At 36.1% G+C, this 17972-nt stretch overlaps 1 protein-coding gene across 4 annotated transcripts in view; it reads left to right on the forward strand.

Annotated features, from left to right (window-relative positions):
- Positions 1 to 17972, forward strand: part of CABCOCO1 (ciliary associated calcium binding coiled-coil 1) — a 52280-nt gene that overhangs the window by 8795 nt on the left and 25513 nt on the right. For 2 of the 4 annotated variants that reach the window (XM_063339803.1, XM_063339802.1), the window contains exons 3-6: positions 824 to 993; positions 4063 to 4207; positions 9101 to 9173; positions 10405 to 10476. In XM_063339803.1, coding sequence (XP_063195873.1) covers positions 824 to 993; positions 4063 to 4207; positions 9101 to 9173; positions 10405 to 10476 — 460 coding nt within the window. The remainder of the gene's footprint in view (positions 1 to 823; positions 994 to 4062; positions 4208 to 9100; positions 9174 to 10404; positions 10477 to 17972) is intronic. The other 2 variants (XM_063339806.1, XM_063339804.1) reach the window with 1 other exon arrangement.

The raw sequence follows: 17972 nt of genomic DNA on the forward strand, positions 1-17972 counted from the left end.
AGACATGGCTGATGTTATAATGGAAGAACTGCAAACTGAAGCCCTAGCCCCGATCCCCTCTCTTCATGTGGAAAAATGTGCACAATTATTATAAAAGACATAACTAATTCTGTGTTTGGATAGAGTAGACATAAATGTGTCAGCAACAGCATGGTCTCCTACAAGGGAGTATATTTTTTCATCACTTTTTCAAGTTAAACTAAGTGGAAAAATTTCCACAGTGTGCCAGTAAAATAGGATGAAGCTCTTCTTACATGTTTTGACCATTATGAAAGTGGAATTTAAGTTTCTAAATATTTTAGGTACTTTCAGTAATTCTATATTATATTATTTACATTAATTTTCAAATGTAATTTTTCTTCAGAGGCTACGTGAAAAATAATCTTGAAAGAGAAACAAGATCTTTTTAGTACTGTAAAACTATCTCAATCAGAGTGAAAGAGTGGTATTAGAACGTGGAGACTAATTGTGCCATTTCATCCTACAGACTTCTTCCTGAACAAACACTGGCATTTTCAGTGCATTTCTCTTTGGGTTTTGTAATGCTTTTGTATTTGTTATTTCATTAATCATATCTTAAGATTTAAATAGTGTCTGTTGAAAACCTGTAGGGGTGTGTGTACTTTTTTCAGTTGATACGTCCTCTGAATATAAATGTTCCTATCTGGAAATTGGCGTAGCTAAATTCCAGGAAGATATATACATATATGTGTAATATAATAACAGTGAGTTTTATAGATATAATTATAAGCAGACTGAGTTAAACTTTGGAATCTGTAATTTATTTTTTAATTTTATTATTTTACTCTGCAATTTCTTCTAGAAAGCTGGAAGAATTCTTGAATTTTAAACAATTAAAGACATCTTTGAAAGAAGCTATTTTGCTAGATTATTATACTGCAGGATTTTGGTGGGCTAAAGAAAGGAACTTCAGTGTTATACAGCTTTCAGGATTCATGGATCTATTAAATTACCTGTTGGAGAACCTCAGTGGTAAGTATAATTAAAAATTGTAAAATAAATATCTGAAGTGGAAGGCAAAAATGTTTTCCAGTGATTTTAATAGAGCGATATTTAATTACAAGTAATTGTGAAATTACTAATTTTCCTCTTGAATGTTGGCATGTTGTACGTTGTACCTGAAAATAATTCTTATTGGCAGACATTAAACTCTCATTAGGGAGCACTGCAGTCTTTTTAGCAGAATATCCCTCATTCTTTGTTTGTATAGTATGTGGTTCAAAAGGGCCAGGTCCTGAAGAGACCTCGTCTTTGCTATGGTAAAATAAATAACAATTGCAGTAGAGTAAGAGCAAGAAGCTCCTAAATTCCAATTCTAGCTGTCTTTGTGACTGACTCACTGTAGCCTTGGGCACATTTCTCTCCTGTTTGAGATGTTCAGTACATCCTGTAGCATTACAGCAGGTGAATTACATTTATTTTATCCTTGGAGGTCAACTCTCAGGCAGCTTTCTATATGGCAAATGCTGCACTTCTGGCACAAAATATATTGGTTAACTAAAGACTGGTGAGGGAAGTAAACTGGCGTCACTGCTGAAGATGAAAAATGACAATGAAAGGACTGTAGCTCCTGTGGCTACGAGGAAATTTGCAACAAAGCATGTTGCTGGGGTCTAGTGGGAACAAAATAGCCAGAAAAAATGGTAGCAGCGTCCTCTAAAACCCGTTTTTCAGAGATCACAATGCTTACTTAACATTCACTTTGAAGGTGATTATGTTGAGAAAAGTCCATCCCAGAGGAAGAGCAAAAGGACTCAGCGGTTCCATTCAAAGCAAAGATGAATATTTAAAATCAAGCTCATAATAGTTATTATACTCTTTCATTGTAATTTAATTCAAGGGCCTTTCTGACTTGGAATTTTGACAGAATATGTACGTGCTTTATGATCATTGGAATTCCAGTTGTCCTTCCTGTCTCCAATGAGAAAGTATCTTAACATATGCTAACTATATTAATATAACAATGGAGAAGAATGGAAACATGTCAGAAATTAGTTTTATGAGCCTGTATGTAATGCCTGTGTACTAGACAGGCTGGTAGCACAACCGATTATTAAAGCTGACTGACGTTTCTCAGGAATGTGATCTTAGTTGCATAAAGCTTTGCCAGACTTTAACTCTTTAAGCTGAAATGTTCCATGGCAATGTCTGTCTCTGATTAATTTCTATATATAAAATTACAACTAAAGCAGTTCAATGGGCTTGCAGACAGAGCCTGTGGGAAAAAAATGTATTATTTTGTGCCCTTTTTTTTTTATTATTTTTAACAACTTTAATACCCTGGTGCTTTGAAGTAAAGAAATAAGGTTTGGCAAGCAAACGTGAATTTGCTTTTTGCTGTCCTGTGAAAATCCATTCGAATTTGGCTAAGATACATGGCTTTTAGGGAAAGAAAATGCAGTTTGTAAATGCTTACAGGAGACTTCTTATATTCTTTTCACAGCTAAGTTCCCCGAATAATTCATCTTATAAAGTATGCTCTAGCCCAGGGCTGAGATGAATTTCCTTGTAATTACTGCTCTCAGCCGGTGCAAGTTCCAAGACCAAACGTTTCAACTAAGAGCAAAATGCTAATGTCTTCCATATTAATGACCGTTTCTTTTGCCTTCCCTACATTGGACCCAATCGGCCTGGAGAATTAAGCTGATTTGACCATAATAGCAAGAATAGCATGGAGCAGAAAAAATGGATTTGGAGAAGGAGAGTAGTGGAAACTCATTTAAGGCTGGTAAAGGAGAGGGGGAAACTGAGGTTTGGAAAATGGAGGCTTTGGTTGATTGGGAGCCAGGATGAATTAATTACATGATTTGGTTCATCTTCTATTCTTTGAGGGTAAAGTGCTCCTTACCTGACAGAAGTACTGTGAGAGCCTTCCTGAGAGAGGTGGTTGGGTCTGAAAATCACTTGCACAGAAGAAAGAGAAAATTTTGACTAGCTGGCGACAGACCTGGGCCTGTGTGTTGTGACTTCTCATGATCTTGTTACGTGTCTTCACGTCCCTACTAACTGTGATATTTCTGGTTCTATTGCTCTTTCTCATTTCCCATGGCTTCTACTCTATTCCATTGTATTCCCTCCACATTCTCTGTATTTCTTTTTTGTTCCTTCCATTATGGTTATTTATATTGTGCTGCCTCTGTTACTGAAAACTGAGGTGAAATTTTCAGGGTTTTGATTGCTGTACCACTAAAGGGCAAAACTATAAAGACCCGAATCTTCTAAGTTTTTTGTTTTCTGTACGAAGAACCAAGGAGCAGATCAGGGGAGAATTAATAAGGAAAATAAATCTATTTCACCACTGGTGGATATTTCCTAATTTGCTACTACTCTAGATATTTTTAGACTTAAAAAGAACAAGTAAATTGTGTTCAAAACTTGTTTTTAAACTCCACTATAGTTCTAGTCATGGCACAGACTGTGTGCAAATCATAAAGATGAATCCTTTCTTTTTAAAGGTTCACTGATATAAAGCGAACACTGATATAGTTAAGAATTTTCAGGTGCAAAAATGCCTCCCAAGTTTGATGACACATGCAGAATATTATGCATATTCATGTTTAATCAGTTATGACCTTAAGCACTTAAAAAAATGGTTACCCTTTTTAACATCTGTTTTTGTACCTGTTTTTACTGGTTTATATTGCAAGGGGCATGGTCAGAGGAACAATCTTTTACAATACATAAACAGTAGTAAATTTGTTTCAAAGACAAACATACTATGCATTTCAGATTTACATACTGTTCTGCCTGTGGTTTTCTCTGTGTAAGAGGCCAAGCTGTAGTATTTTAAACACCCATTATTGTGATCCTTACATTATGAAGGCGGATCAGTGATTTTGTGATGGAATTTTAATGCACGTTTTATTGGTAACAATAATGGCAACAGACAAAAACGTTTGACTGCTGTTGCTTTTTCAGTTTCTACATGGCTTGTAATGTAACTTAAGCTTCGGGAAGTCTTACGATTAAAATGGACCAAAAAAACCCACCCCACCCTGTTGCCTTTATATTTAGTTTTTATTCTTTGGGATTTCTTTGCAGACAAACATATGACCCTAGGAGATAATTTAAAAGAACTTGCAAAAGCAATGGCTGGAATAGGAGAAACTGATTCAGAAAGAAGTGGTGACTTGAATTTCTTCAGCATTGAGCAAGCCAAAGCAATCATTGATTACTTGAATATCAGGTATTTATTTCTACAGGATCCGTTATTTCTTATTTGAAAAATTTAATGTAGTAGGAAATCAGCAGATAAAATAAGTTACAATTATTTAATTGGATATGTTCATAGTCTGCTAACATAATGCAGACACCAAACTATTAAAATATTAAAAAGAAGAGAGAATATGCAAGTGGCAGTAAAGATCTGACCTCAGATATCAAAGCCCATGAAATTAGTTTGCACTGGAAGTTTATCAAAATGTAAGATTGTGCTGAAAAGCTTCCTCCTGGGTTTTGTTTTGGGTGATAAAAGGGAAAGGGGAGAGTAGTGTGTAGAGAGCATTCTTGGTTTGCTCTTAAAACATTCTGGTTTCGGATTCCAGTTGAACAAAATCCTAGGGCTTTAAGTATGTGTCTGGCCTTCAACAGCTCTAGTGGGCTTCTTAAATGGTTTAAATTTACATACTTTACAGAACTAAGGCTATGGTTGTGTATGAGTCATAAAAATGTTGCATTTGAAAGTTGTCAAAAGTTCAGTATCTACATGAAAAGGTTTCATGACAGGTCTCAGCTTTTAAACAGAGACACAGAAAGACATGCAAACAGCAGTAATTCAGTTATTTATCTGAGAAAAAAATTAAGGGTCTAATGGCAGCCAATCACACCTCTCCATGCGAAGTCTTAACTATACAGTAACATATACAGACTTTTCTCCACTGAAATGCCATAGTTAGGACAGTGGCTATACTCGTATACCACTGCTTCCAGTACATGATGGACAGAACGGTTCTCAAGCTGTTGTATCACCCAGGAATCTGGGGGGCAAGGAGATGGAAAATGGAAAAGGTACTATTGTAATACATGCTCATATGCTGTACTACATCTGTACCTTTCAGCCTGTTTTCTGACCTGAATGGTGGTTTGGAGCGTTTTCTTGGATGCAGAAAAGTATTTGCTCTTGAAGACAGACAAAAGTACTAGGTCAGCTGATAGCCCTCCAGTTAAGGGTACTCAGATTCAGACTGGGGATTTAAACCCATCACAGGTGATTTCTCTTACAATTGGGCTATGAAGTTTGTCTCTTTCTCCTGCTCTCTCATTTTTTTCCTTTTATTTCTTTTTCGTATAAAAACGAAAATATAAAAAACTTCAGGTTCCTCCCATATGAAATGAGAACATCTCTTTAAATCTCAAATTTCCTCAGTCAAGGCAAACCAATGTCCTGCCAAGTACTAGACCTAAATTAAAAGGAAACTTGGCATTTAAGATGTCTCACTCAACTTTTTTAACTTCTCCCTTCCTGTCTCTGCCTTTTGCATATTTATTTGGAACAAATGTTCTTTCCACATAGCATGTCTACAGCTCTTGTGTAAATTATCCATTGAAAGATACCTTGTCCATGAAATAATTCCTTCACAGTTGCAAGAATTTAATCCAAGAGATTAGGTGCTCCATCCTACTACCACTGAAGTATTAACTAGGTAGGAATACAATCAAGCCACAAGACTTTTGCAGCAGAATGGTATTTTGGCCACCAAATATGTGGCTGTATGTTCAAACTGCTCAATTTATTACAAGTATGTGCTGTTGCAAGGTCATGGATATATACACATACACTGAAGTGTGTCAGATGTATCCAGTTTATACAATCCATTGTTTCAGTCATTTGAATATTTTTTTTCTAAATAAGAACTGAATCAGCACACTTCTTTATGTGGGTGTATTTTGAACTTTATGAACTCAGAAATAGGTTGACTGAGTTTTATTACAATTCAAGTTAATGTATTACTTCAATATTTTTTCTTGTTCTTCACTTTTTTTTGTTTAATTTTAAATGAGAGGCCTATCGCTTTTTTTTCTACTCAAGATAATATGACATGTTTTAGTTCAGATCACATTTTTACAGATGAGCTATAAACCCGTGGGATTTATAATGGAAATGGGGACAAATGCTTAACCACATTGGCACAAACTGTGCAGCAGCTATAATGACACCTTCAAGTTTGGTGGAAGGTGACAGTTATCATCTTTTTATCTTGTCTCCTTGGGCAAACACACATCAACATAGCTCTTGACATTTTCTTTCAGGAAGCAGTGGAGCTAGGGAAATATGTCATTGTTAATCACCTTCAGACTCTCATATGACATCATAAGAGGGTCTGTTCTTAACAATCTCACTTGCACGAGTAAAATTATTTTTGTGGAACTTCTAAAAATGTTGGTGCAGAATTTTTTAATTGTTCACAACAGATATAAACAAAAAGCATTTTATGTAATGCCTGATGGAAGAAATTACACTGTTGTTTCATAATAAATACTGATGTGTAATTTACATTATTTGATTTAAAGAGCGTGTAAAAGCGCATTTAAAGAGCATGCTTAAAAACAAATAAATAAAAGTCAAAAATGCCAAAAGTAATTACTCCTATTTTTGGGAATGTTATAAATTATCTGTATCTGTAACATAGTCCATAAAGATTATAGCACATTTAGAGGGGAAGGGAAAGAACTGATTTTCAGGTGCTGTAAATCTGGCTCTTTTCCAAGTCATTAGAAAAGTTTGAAATGTTACATTCTGCCGGTGGAGTTTGAAAGATATATATCTTATTTCTTGTGTGCCTGTGATGTTCGTAAAATATTTTTTGTCTTTTTCAAATAATCCCTGTTAGAATTTTACCAAATAATAGATGTATATGTGAGGGGGGCACATGTGTTTTCATAAGTCGGTGTGAGTCATTTCCATTTCAATTCCTATAGTCTGCTTAAACATAATTCCTGTATCTCCTCTGAAACACGGCAGGAATTCTTTGGTGAAGTACTGCAATAAAAATTTATGGCAAATGAAATGGCAAATATTGTAACAACTTGATTGCTTATGTGCTTTGGGTTTGGGGGAAGGGAACTTGTAATTTATGGTAGCCAAATTTCTTATGCAAGTTCATAAACAGATTTGTTTTTTAACTAATGGTAATTGAATGACTGAATTAAATGTAACTGTGGAATAAAATTTTTATATGGCACTTAAAGAGCCAAGTGTTCAATGAGGCTGCCATAATACTTCTCACCAAATTAGGAAATGCATCTGTACGTATGTACAAAAATGTTTGCACCCATTTGGGTAAAAACGTATTTGAAAGTTTCGCAGATGCGTTTGACGAGCTGCTGGAAGATGTGCAGTTGTCATGTAGGAGAGGCAGGCCATGCCGCTATTTCAGTCTCCTAATTCTGAGCTGCTTTTGTGGGCTGGAAGAACCACTGCTGTACATTAATCGGCACTTCAGCACTGCTTAAATTAGAGTAAATTGCCCCTGGACTGCAGTATTTCATGGACCCTCTGGTACTGTGGTAGCGTGTAAGTACTGGTGGTGATTCAGGGAAGAACAGTCAGCTAAAATAGTGCATACTGAGCATCAGCTCCCACAGCCAGCATCCCCGTTGCCTCCCAGAGCCAGGATTGTGTTTCAGGCACCCATGTCCCACCGCAGCAGCCTCTCACTTTGCACACAGATGGCTGGTCAAGCCCTTCTGCCAGCTGTGCCAGCGTGCGAGGCTGCTGAGTGGGAGAGAAGCCCCAGAGCCATGGGGCACCACCAGCTGACTTGCAGGAGCTGAGAGCCTTGGGCAGGACCACATCCCAAAGAGCAGCCTGTGCTGGGTTGTGTGGCCAGGCACTGGCATTGTAAACATGTTTTCATAGCATTTGCATGATATCCTGCATCTAGTAGCAGTGCCTTTAGCTAGATAATTGTGTATGTTGAGTGCAGTAGGTACTTTCATAGACCCATGGAACCATAGAAAAATGGAGGTTGGAAGGGACTTCTGGAGGTCATCTAGTCCAAAGCCCTCCTCACAGCAGGCTTCAGTATTCCAGATGTGGCCTTGCATGTGCCAAGCAAAGAGGAATTGCCATAGCAGGTGATGGCTTTCTTAAGAAAAGAACTTGTGTCCTGTCCTTAGCTGGAAAGCACAGGAACCCGTTACAGATGTTCCTTGCAAATATTGCTGTACCTTTCATGGGTACCTCAGGCAGGAGTACGATAAACTCTTAGAATCATTCTTCAACCTGGACTTCCTATAAAATCATGGAGCTGTGTTTTAAGTCATGTGTCATAATGACATGATAGAAGCCAGAAGTTCTGTATCATGATTTTAAGAGAACAAGTAATTGTAACAGATGGACTGTGAAAAGCAAACCTTTGATTAAACAAATGACGTATCATTGATCATTAGGAAAGGGAACAAGGAAAATTATTTAAAACACGTGAAAGGGAAAGCTATGTATGTTTTAAGGAAGATAAATATTTTAGACCATTGAGAAAGTCTACTTAAAGTTACTTTTGTTGTAATACACAAAACTCCAGTGTGTCATTTTTTGGGGTTTTTTTTGAGGAAATTATGATGATGATTCATTCTATGATGATGATGAATTCTATGATTCTGTGAAATACTATGCTGATTTTGAAACATGACCTTGAGAGAATAAATGCTTCCATTCTTTATTGTTTTGGTGTTCCAAGACCAAACTTGCACCCTGGACTGGCAGCCCATCCCAGAATCTGAAAGCTGATTTGGCTTTGTTTCCTTTGTGTCCATTGTTGCTGATATTAAAGGCATAGGTATCCTGGTGATAAGAAAATACCTTTTTCAGAGTAGAACTTTGTCTTCTCAGAGTTCAATTTCATAAGGACAAAGAAGATGTATTTTTAAGTATCGTACTGTATTTTTTTATGGCCATCTGATACTCAATCCTGTAAATTAAATATTCTGCATTTTGTATCTGCAGCTATCCAACCATTTCTTTTTAAAATTTGGAGCATTACCATGCTGGAGTGTAACTCTTAGTTTAACAGGATTTTTAATATTGTTACCATTCCAAAGATTTACAGCAGTAATACTACCATATCCTCTTGTTTTCCAGCTTATTTAAACAGTATAAACTATATGAATATCTCTTCCACAGTCCTAGAGAAGAAGTTGTGATAAGTAATGAGGTAAGTCATTTATATAGATGGAACTCATTATGCAGAGTTATTTAATGAATGCACTGTGGCATATGTTTTATATTGCTCAAAGCAACTTCATGTCAACATTACCACATTACTAACGTAAAATGGCTGATTAAAGAATACAAGTTAGATGTTTTGATCCCCATATTCAAAATTAATTTTGGATTTCAAAAAAGTGTAGATGCATTGCTTGGTTAAGATGTTAACTGCGTTAAATCAGGAATACTTTTGTGTATGCATTTATAAGTTGATGCATGTAATTTGAATTAGCAATGCATGAGTCTGACTCTATTTTTAAATAAGCAATCAAAATCACAAAAGGTTGTGTACCAAGCCTGGTCTGACCACAGTCCTAATATTTATGTATGCATGTGTACGTACAGAGTTTTGTTTCTACTGTAGCCACCAGTAGTTAATTATACTGACTGTAAAGAAACAAGCTAGCTAGGAATTCAGCATTTTGAAAGCATTCAGTTAATAATAGTGAATTGGCTTGACTGTAAACTGTGCCATGTATTCTAACTTATATATGAAAAACTACATAGGAAAATGCATTGATGCAGGATGTGGTCTTTAATCAAATGGACAGATTCAATTCATCAAACAAAACCTTCCTTTAGCCTGACTGTGCATTTTGAGGGTTTGTGTTACAATACATTGGAAAGGATTTACATTTATAATTTATATTAGGAGACAACTGGCTGTTTAGAGAGTCATGGTAGTGGAATTTTTTTTGATGGCATTTATATTTTAGCTTATCAGTACACAGTGAAGTTAATGCACTGGAAAATTTTCTTTGCACTTTAAGCTGGTGGTTTGACTCTGTAAATGATGTGGGATAATTTCTTCTTGTGTTGCTTTTAAATAGCCATACTACAAAAAAAAAAAGGACTCTTCTTGACACGGATGCAAATATTTGGAAAGTATTCTAATAATTTGTAAGGTGGGTTAAAATTCCAACTATGATGAAATCAGTGACAAAACTGTAATTAAGTAAGTAGAGCAGGACTTCAGCGTTACTGTGTTAGGGTTGATTTTTATATTAGCTAATCAGATCGATGGCTGGTTGACGCTTTCTAATTGGTACAATTATTTTTAATGAGGCTTTGATTAAGTAATTTCTTCTGTAAATTTTGGTAATGTATCTTATCAGTTGTAGACTAGCTTAAAAGAAATGTCTTTTTGTTTTCTTAAAACCCATTTCTGGATGGCTGAGATCCGTGTACACTGTCCCAGCCACGGAAGAGTGGTTGCTCTGCACAGCGTGTCTGCACCACCTCCGCTGAAGGTACCACCTCCACTAAGGAATGGCATAAATGTGTTTCTGTGAATTACTTTGGTGACGATCCATCAAAGGAACAAGTGCAATATACAATTATAACTGTCACAAAAAACTTCATGGCAATTTTTAGCCATAACTGTTTTAAGGACATTTCTTACCTATGCACCAGTTCAGTTTAATCCATCTGTTTTGTGTTCTGAGTTCCATGGCAAAGAGTCTTTAATCTGTCCAACCACACTGCAGTGCCCAAGAAAATCAATGCTTACATTCCTGTAGAGTTTATTTTGATAGGGTGATAGATTGTTCTTCAATAAGTAACAGTCTAAGGCATTGAAGCTACACATACTAATTTATGGCATTATTTGCACTTGCTTTATGTGTTAAAATGTGATGAGAGGTGAACCCAACATAGACTTCAAGTTCTTCTGCTACAACTTTATTATATTGAGAATGCTTATCCATAAAGCATTACCTTCTATGTTTGCATTCCCTTAGATGAACAGCTCAAACCCTGTCAAATGGGGCAGATGTGGCTTGGTGTGTAAGGCTATGGCAGGCGTACACCGGGAGTCGTGTGCTCTGCAGCGCATCTGCTCAGGGAACCGAATGGGGCAGGAGATGGACTGGGAAATCTGCATACTGAAAGTAGACAATAAATCTGTGCTGAAAGGCTGACTGCTGTCTTGCTGTGTAGATCAATGTCTTTCCAAAAAAAAACAGCCCATGTAGACACACTGTGGCCCACAGATGGATGTGATCCTTACTCTAAAGTGAGTGTGCTAATGTCTAAAAAGTTTTCTTTTAGCTCCAGCAATAAAAGTCTGTTCTTTTGGAATGGGGGACTGTAAGTTGTAATGGCCAGATTTGCCCAAATAACAAGAACTATGGTGTTCCAGGAGCTTAATTACAGTATTATCTACTTTTGCAAATGAAGACTTTGAGACAAGTCAGAGAAATTACTTGCTCCAATTGAAATGATTTGTGTCGACTGAAATGGCTTGCTCTAGCTCAGTGAGTAAATTTGTGCTCCACATGTGCCGAAAGCGTTACCTACTGAATAAAAGTCCAATAGCCTAATGAGAAGACCTGCTTCTTTAAGAGAGATGCAGCTAGAACAAATAAAAGCAGTATTTAGTGTTGTAATGGATATCTTTTTAGAGAAACTGCAGTGTGTGTTTTCCAGAGAAATCTTATAGCTATGGATTGTAAACTCAGTGGATTTTATTTTTTCTCTAGCACAGGCAATTATACAGTGTTCTCAATCAGGTTTCCTTTTTGATCTTTCACTGCAGTTATTTCCAAATGACCCTGTCATTTCCTGTGTAGAATAAAATCAGACAAGAAAAGGGAAATGACTCAAAACTCAGTTAGATTATGCATACAATATCTGTGGCCATGCCACTTAACAAAATTTAAGTTACTTAAATGTGGCACGTAATTAGTGGAGCTTCACAGTCTGATTAATATTCTGCGTTTGATGCAGCTAGTGTAATAGAACCACCTTTGTAAAATACAGACAGTATTTAAGTAAAAAAAAAAAAAAGTAACAAATGCCTGGCTAATTTAAATATATTTTTACGTTGGCTGAAGCCTTTAAACCAAACTGCCTGAGGTGATCACATTGCCTAGGAAAAAAAAAGGTTAAAACTGAAAGACATGAATGCTTGGTTAGATGATAAAACACACATAATACATCTAACCTACTTTGGCAGTATTTAAAATTTAAAACTTGCTTTTCCAGCTTTCAAATCCCTTACTTCTCCTTCACTCCAGATCTACAAAGACCTATATATTATGTATGCATGAATACCTGTTAGAAAACATGACGGTACAAGGAATTACTGAGAAATGATAGGATTGCTAAGTAAGTTCGTTGCTTTTTTTCCTGTTACTATTATGAGCAGTTCCCCACATTTAGAATGATTACAGAAGAAGCAGTGCTTTAGCTGTTCTGTGGCTATGATCCAAAATAAAATGCATGTAGTGCTAACGTACCAGAGTTCTTCAGGAATATTGTTGTTAAAGGTACTGGTTTTTTCCTTTTGCCTGTTCTGGAGGTTTTAATCTGTAGCTGAGATTTAGTACACCTATATTAGCCTGCAATTGCAAAGAAAGCAAAAGGAGTACAGACTAAATCTTGACGTGCAGGGATTCAGTGGAGCAATTCCTATTAACACATGTCAGATCTTATAACACAGGTTTAAATTGTTAATACATCTATTGTGTTGAAGTTTTTAGTCTTTTCTGTTTCTGTGTTCAGTTAATTTATTTTGCTCTGATAGGATGATATATTACAGCACATCTTGTATTTTTTTTTCTTACATTTACAAATTGTACCTTATAATGCAGTTCATGTTTTTACCACTCTCTGTTGTGTATTTTTGGATGGAATGAGGCTAAGGTCTTTTGGGATTATGTCTGCTTTGAAACATTTCCTAATAAAAATAATGTGGTTGGTAAATCTAGTTTTATTCCTAGTTGCTTTAGCCAGCCTGATGGAGTAATCTGCTATTTTATGGCCCAGATGACTAGCTAAGTTTGACTTCTTGAAATAGTAGTGTACAATGTAATTTTCTTTAGAGATGTCATAGTGGGTCAGGTTGCAATAAAAATATCGAAGATTAAGTTTAATGGCAGTGCAGATTCAGTATTATAGCAGTCACTAGATATCATCCTCTGTACTTAGAGTTCCAAAACAGTTTCCATTAATGCCTTCTTTCCATGTACTCCTTACTTGCTGAAACATTAAGCTTTTGGACTATGTCTGGACTTTATCCAGTTGTGGGTTGGGTCTTTTTTTGAAAGGTTGAACAAAATCCTTTCTGTGTTTGAATTTAAGGGGGTGGGTAGGAAGAATATACTATTTGAAAGCTAATAAAGCTTTTTTTCGGGTGGCAAAAGACCTGAAGTCTGGAACTTGACTTTGATATGTAACCTCGTTAGGTGTTGCATATTTAGATTGCGTAATCAATCATTGTTTAAACAAATTTGCTCAATGATTTCTTGGGAACTGCATTTTAAAGATGTATGAAACCAGGACATTTCCATGAGCGTATCAGTTCACACTAGAGAGACTCCTTCCCCAGCTAATGGAGCGCATGCTTTTCAAAGCCTGGAGGTTTCAAATATTTGTAATGCTTAAAACCACTGAGTTGATTTTCTGTGGCTTTGTTTTGTAAATATCACCATGGCAAAGACATCAAGACTACTTTGAAGGAAAGAAAAGCATAGGACTGGAAGGGACCTCTTCAGTTGTCAGCTCTAGTGCCACTTTCTCATAGGAAAACATATATAATCCTCTTCAGAAACTTGTCGAACTCTGGCTTAGAAAGTTAACTTTTTTGTCTGTGCTATTCCAGTTAGAAAGCTGCCCTGGTGCCTGATTTCTGTAACGGTTATAAAACTTTTAATTTTTGGTCTAAGTGTACTCATGACAAGCTTATGTGCGTTTGTCCTTGTGCCAATTTGTGCCAGTATTGACCTTTAGTTCTTGTTCCATCCCTAGTGTTTATTTTTCTAGTGTATAAAGAGACAGCAATCTTATTGTCAGCCTTCATTTAGCTAAAGTAGAAAAGGCAGCCTTTTCTAATCTTTGCTCTTAAGGTAGGCTTTTGATACATGCGTTCTTAAATTCTTACCAGCCTCTAGTCATCCTGTTGGCCTTTTTCTATAATTGTTCCCCTTTAAATCAGTTTTATTTGAACATAACTGACTAAACTGCACATAATATTGTTGCTGAGATAAAAGCAAGGCCTTGTACAATATCAATAGTGCTTTCTTGTTCTCTACTGGGAATAGCCTACATGATAGGTCCTAGAATCAGTCGCACATTTCATACCTGTGTCAGGTGGCTGTCTTGTCATAGGTTGGCTATTCTTGTTCTCCTTTATTACTGTATTTTCCAGCTGAGGTACTCCCAGTGCACAGTAGGTTTTTAAAAAAATTATGTCCTTACAATGTCACCTCACAATTTGTCATTGAATATGAGAGTCAATATTCTTCAAGGTCATTCAGACCTTCTGTATGATATTCCTGCCCTGTCATGAACTGAATATCTCTCTCACATTTCTTTTATCTAGAAAATTGGTTATCTTATTAAATAAACTATGAAATTAGTTTGGCGTTGTTTATCTTTGATAAACCAATGTTGTGTTTTATCCCGTTTTTCTTTAATTTCCATGTCCTTATTTATTTTTTCTTCAAACCATGTTCCTCAAGCTTTTACTACTATGAAGATCAAAACTACAGCATCAGGAGTAGGTTCATTATATGACGATTATGAATGTATAAAACTAGCAAACTGGTACTTGGTCTTTTGATGTCTGAGGGGAAATTTTTGATGTCCGTTACAGAAGTGTGTAGTACCCAAGACCGGATTACTGAAGGAAACAGCTGGAGAGCCAGCGGGTTTTGTGACAAAAATCACTGATATTCAGTCCTTTCATCTTGAAGTTTGCTATGGCTATAACCAGAGAGATCTCGAAGGACTTGTGATTAGTCTGAATGAAAAGTGGAGTCTGTTGGAATTATATGCAGTATTACATGAAATATTTTAAGCATTTCTTGCACAGTAGAAATCATCCTTGTTTTTCGAAGACTTTGGTATACTCAGTAGCCAGTAGTGGAGATACACTGACCTTTAACAGTAATGGTTCCATGGAGGTCACATGCTGATGGTCTTCTACAGCAATTTTAACATTCCTGAGTTTTGGTAGCTGAACTGTGCTGCCCTGAAAGCCAATGAGAACTCCAGAGAGTTAGTGGAATTTGTAAGCCAGTGCTGAGTACTTTTACAAATCTTGCTTTAGAGAATGATTGACAAAATGTTTTTTAAATTATTTTCTTAGGAAACATCAAATACAAAACAAACCTGCTTTTTAATTCAGTAACATGCATGAAGTCATGAAAGTAAAAATTCAGGCAGGAAAAACGCCAAATAGCTGCCATAGGCTATGGCTTCAGTATGCTGAGCACTATGGTTCTGATCCAGCCAGTGTTTAAACAAATGCCTCTTTTTAAGCACTTGGGAACTTTTATTTCAACAGACCTATTCATATACACAGAGTTAAACTGAGAAGTGACTGGAGTCACATTGCTCAGCATGCTGGAGGATGAAAAGCTAAAGAGACTAGAGCAAAAGAAATTTTGGGCTTATCATAACTTCTTATTTCAGTTGTATGGTTGACAAAAGCATCACATTTTTTAACTGTGTGATGTTAAATAAGAGAGAGAGGGACAAAAACTTGAGTTGTTGGCAGTAAAACATTTCTGGAACTGTGCAGGAATTAATATATACACAGATGTGCTCTCAGAGTTTTTTAATTATTTATTTAGGTAGTGGATTGATTTCTGTCTATGAGTGTGTGTAAACATATATCATTCCGATAACGGCAGTAGTGGCTTGCTTATTTGCTGGAATGCAGGTCAACGAGGAATTGTAGGATTTGACTGGAAGGACAGTCAGTATATTAATGACAGCATGGTTCTGCTATTCATCAGAATGTTGTAAGATCCAAATGACTAAGTACTATATCAGAAGGCTATAGCACACATTTGAAAATATTTATCAATCAATATGTAAATTTTAATTGAAGACAATGAGATTGGCAGAAATGTATTGACTTGGGGAAATTTTAAAATGGTTAAGCAAAGTACCTGAAGGAAGACTATTAAGATATTAATTTTATTTTACTTTTCTAGTGTTCCTGAATAGCTTATTCTGTTGATGCTTTTGGGGAGTTCTTATTGTGTTACTTAAACAGAAGTAACTGCAGCTGAGCAAAGATGAGTAATCTTGTTTCATAGAAGATGCTGAGATTTTTGCAGTTTGATGTAATTCCAGTTTAAAACCAAAAGTAAACACTTTCAACAAAATTCCTATTCTTACATGTCTCTGTTTAAACTCCCTTACACTAAAGCAGTGGTCTTGAAGATGGTTTCAGAGCCCAAGCTCTGTCCTGGTGCCATACAGTGTAGTTGGCTCTACTGGCGCCAAGGTGTGCCCTTAGTTGTCCCTAAGGCATGCTGTTGGGGAACCAGGAATCTAGAAGGAAGGCAGGTTGCTGGGTCACCAACGTGGCAAACTGCGTTGAAAGAGCTTTGAACGTAAGCTGGTGAGAACCAGGTAGACTGCTGTTGGCATGGTGGTAGAATGTAATTTGCGCAAACTCCCCCCTAACTTTTTTGTTAGTTCAAAGAGCAACATTTGTAAGGAATCTGCCAAAAAAAAGAGGACACATTTTATTTGAATTAACCCAACACATTATGTCCGCTGCAGAACAATACTGTTTTCAGTGTTAAACTCTTCCATGTAACATAGCACGGGTCAAGGAGTTATTCAAGAAGGTACTGTGTTTCATTTATATTTTGCTCATTCGAATTTAGCTACATTTTTTTTTTTAATCGTTTGTCAGCAGGTAGCATTTCAGTACTTACTTCAGTGTGACTTACCGGAGACTGGTTTGCCAGAGAAATTGCCCTATTTCCAAAATTTCCACCGTCATTTTTGTTAATTGGCAGGCAGAGATCCATGAATCTATACTACAGTGGACAACTATTTCTGTACCCCCTACCTTTATCTGCAACTTTTCATCATCCTGAATATTGAATTGTATTCATAAAAGTATCTGTGGAACGGGCAATTGATGTGATATTTCATGGGAATGTATCCCCCTGGGTGAATATTTATTAATCAAATTCATACATCTTATGACCTTAGGTTATGAATAACATGTTGACCTTATTCATATAAATAAACTGCATGTTATTTCTTTACTGTGATGATTTATCATCAATATAATTTTTTATCCTCTTAGTTGGTGTTATGAGGACAAATTTATTCAAAGTCTAAATAACGGACAAGTTTTGCAATCCTTTAAAGTCCCTCTTTAAAATGCACCAGAAAGTTTGCATGTTTTCTAATTTCACCTTGGATTTTACAACTTGTCATAAGATACAGCATAAAATATTTTTACTGAACATTGGGTCTGATGTATTTGAATATTTAATTCATAAAACATTATTTTGATTTCATATAAATATGCTAAGCTCAGCAAAACGCAGTGCTACTAATTAGAAAGTTGAGTTTTATAGGATGTCTGGTTGGTATGTGAGGTAACTTATATAGCTACTTAGGCTTACATTTAATAAACCTTAGCTAGGAAAATTGTTTAAATTTCAAAGAAAAGATAATAAATAAAATGAGGGCATAGAATATTAATGTGAACTGTGCCTTTATTTTGTTAAAGCATTCAAAGTTAAATAGTGGTGGTCTGTTAACAATCTAGGGCTATTTGGCAAGTCTTTAAACTTACTCAATAATCAAAACATAAAAGGACAATGGAAACTTTTCACAATAAAAGAAAAAGGAGTTGAGTACAAAAACCAAACAAATTATTCTGTGCTTTTTCTTGGTAAGGAGGTGAACTTTATAGGAAGGGCAGCAAGCTCTGAGTTAGGGTTGCCTTTTCCTGTCTTTGTTATAAATTACATCTGTCTCTGAA

Source organism: Chroicocephalus ridibundus, chromosome 6 (genome assembly GCF_963924245.1).
Source record: "Chroicocephalus ridibundus chromosome 6, bChrRid1.1, whole genome shotgun sequence".
Taxonomy (NCBI): Eukaryota; Metazoa; Chordata; class Aves; order Charadriiformes; family Laridae; genus Chroicocephalus; species Chroicocephalus ridibundus.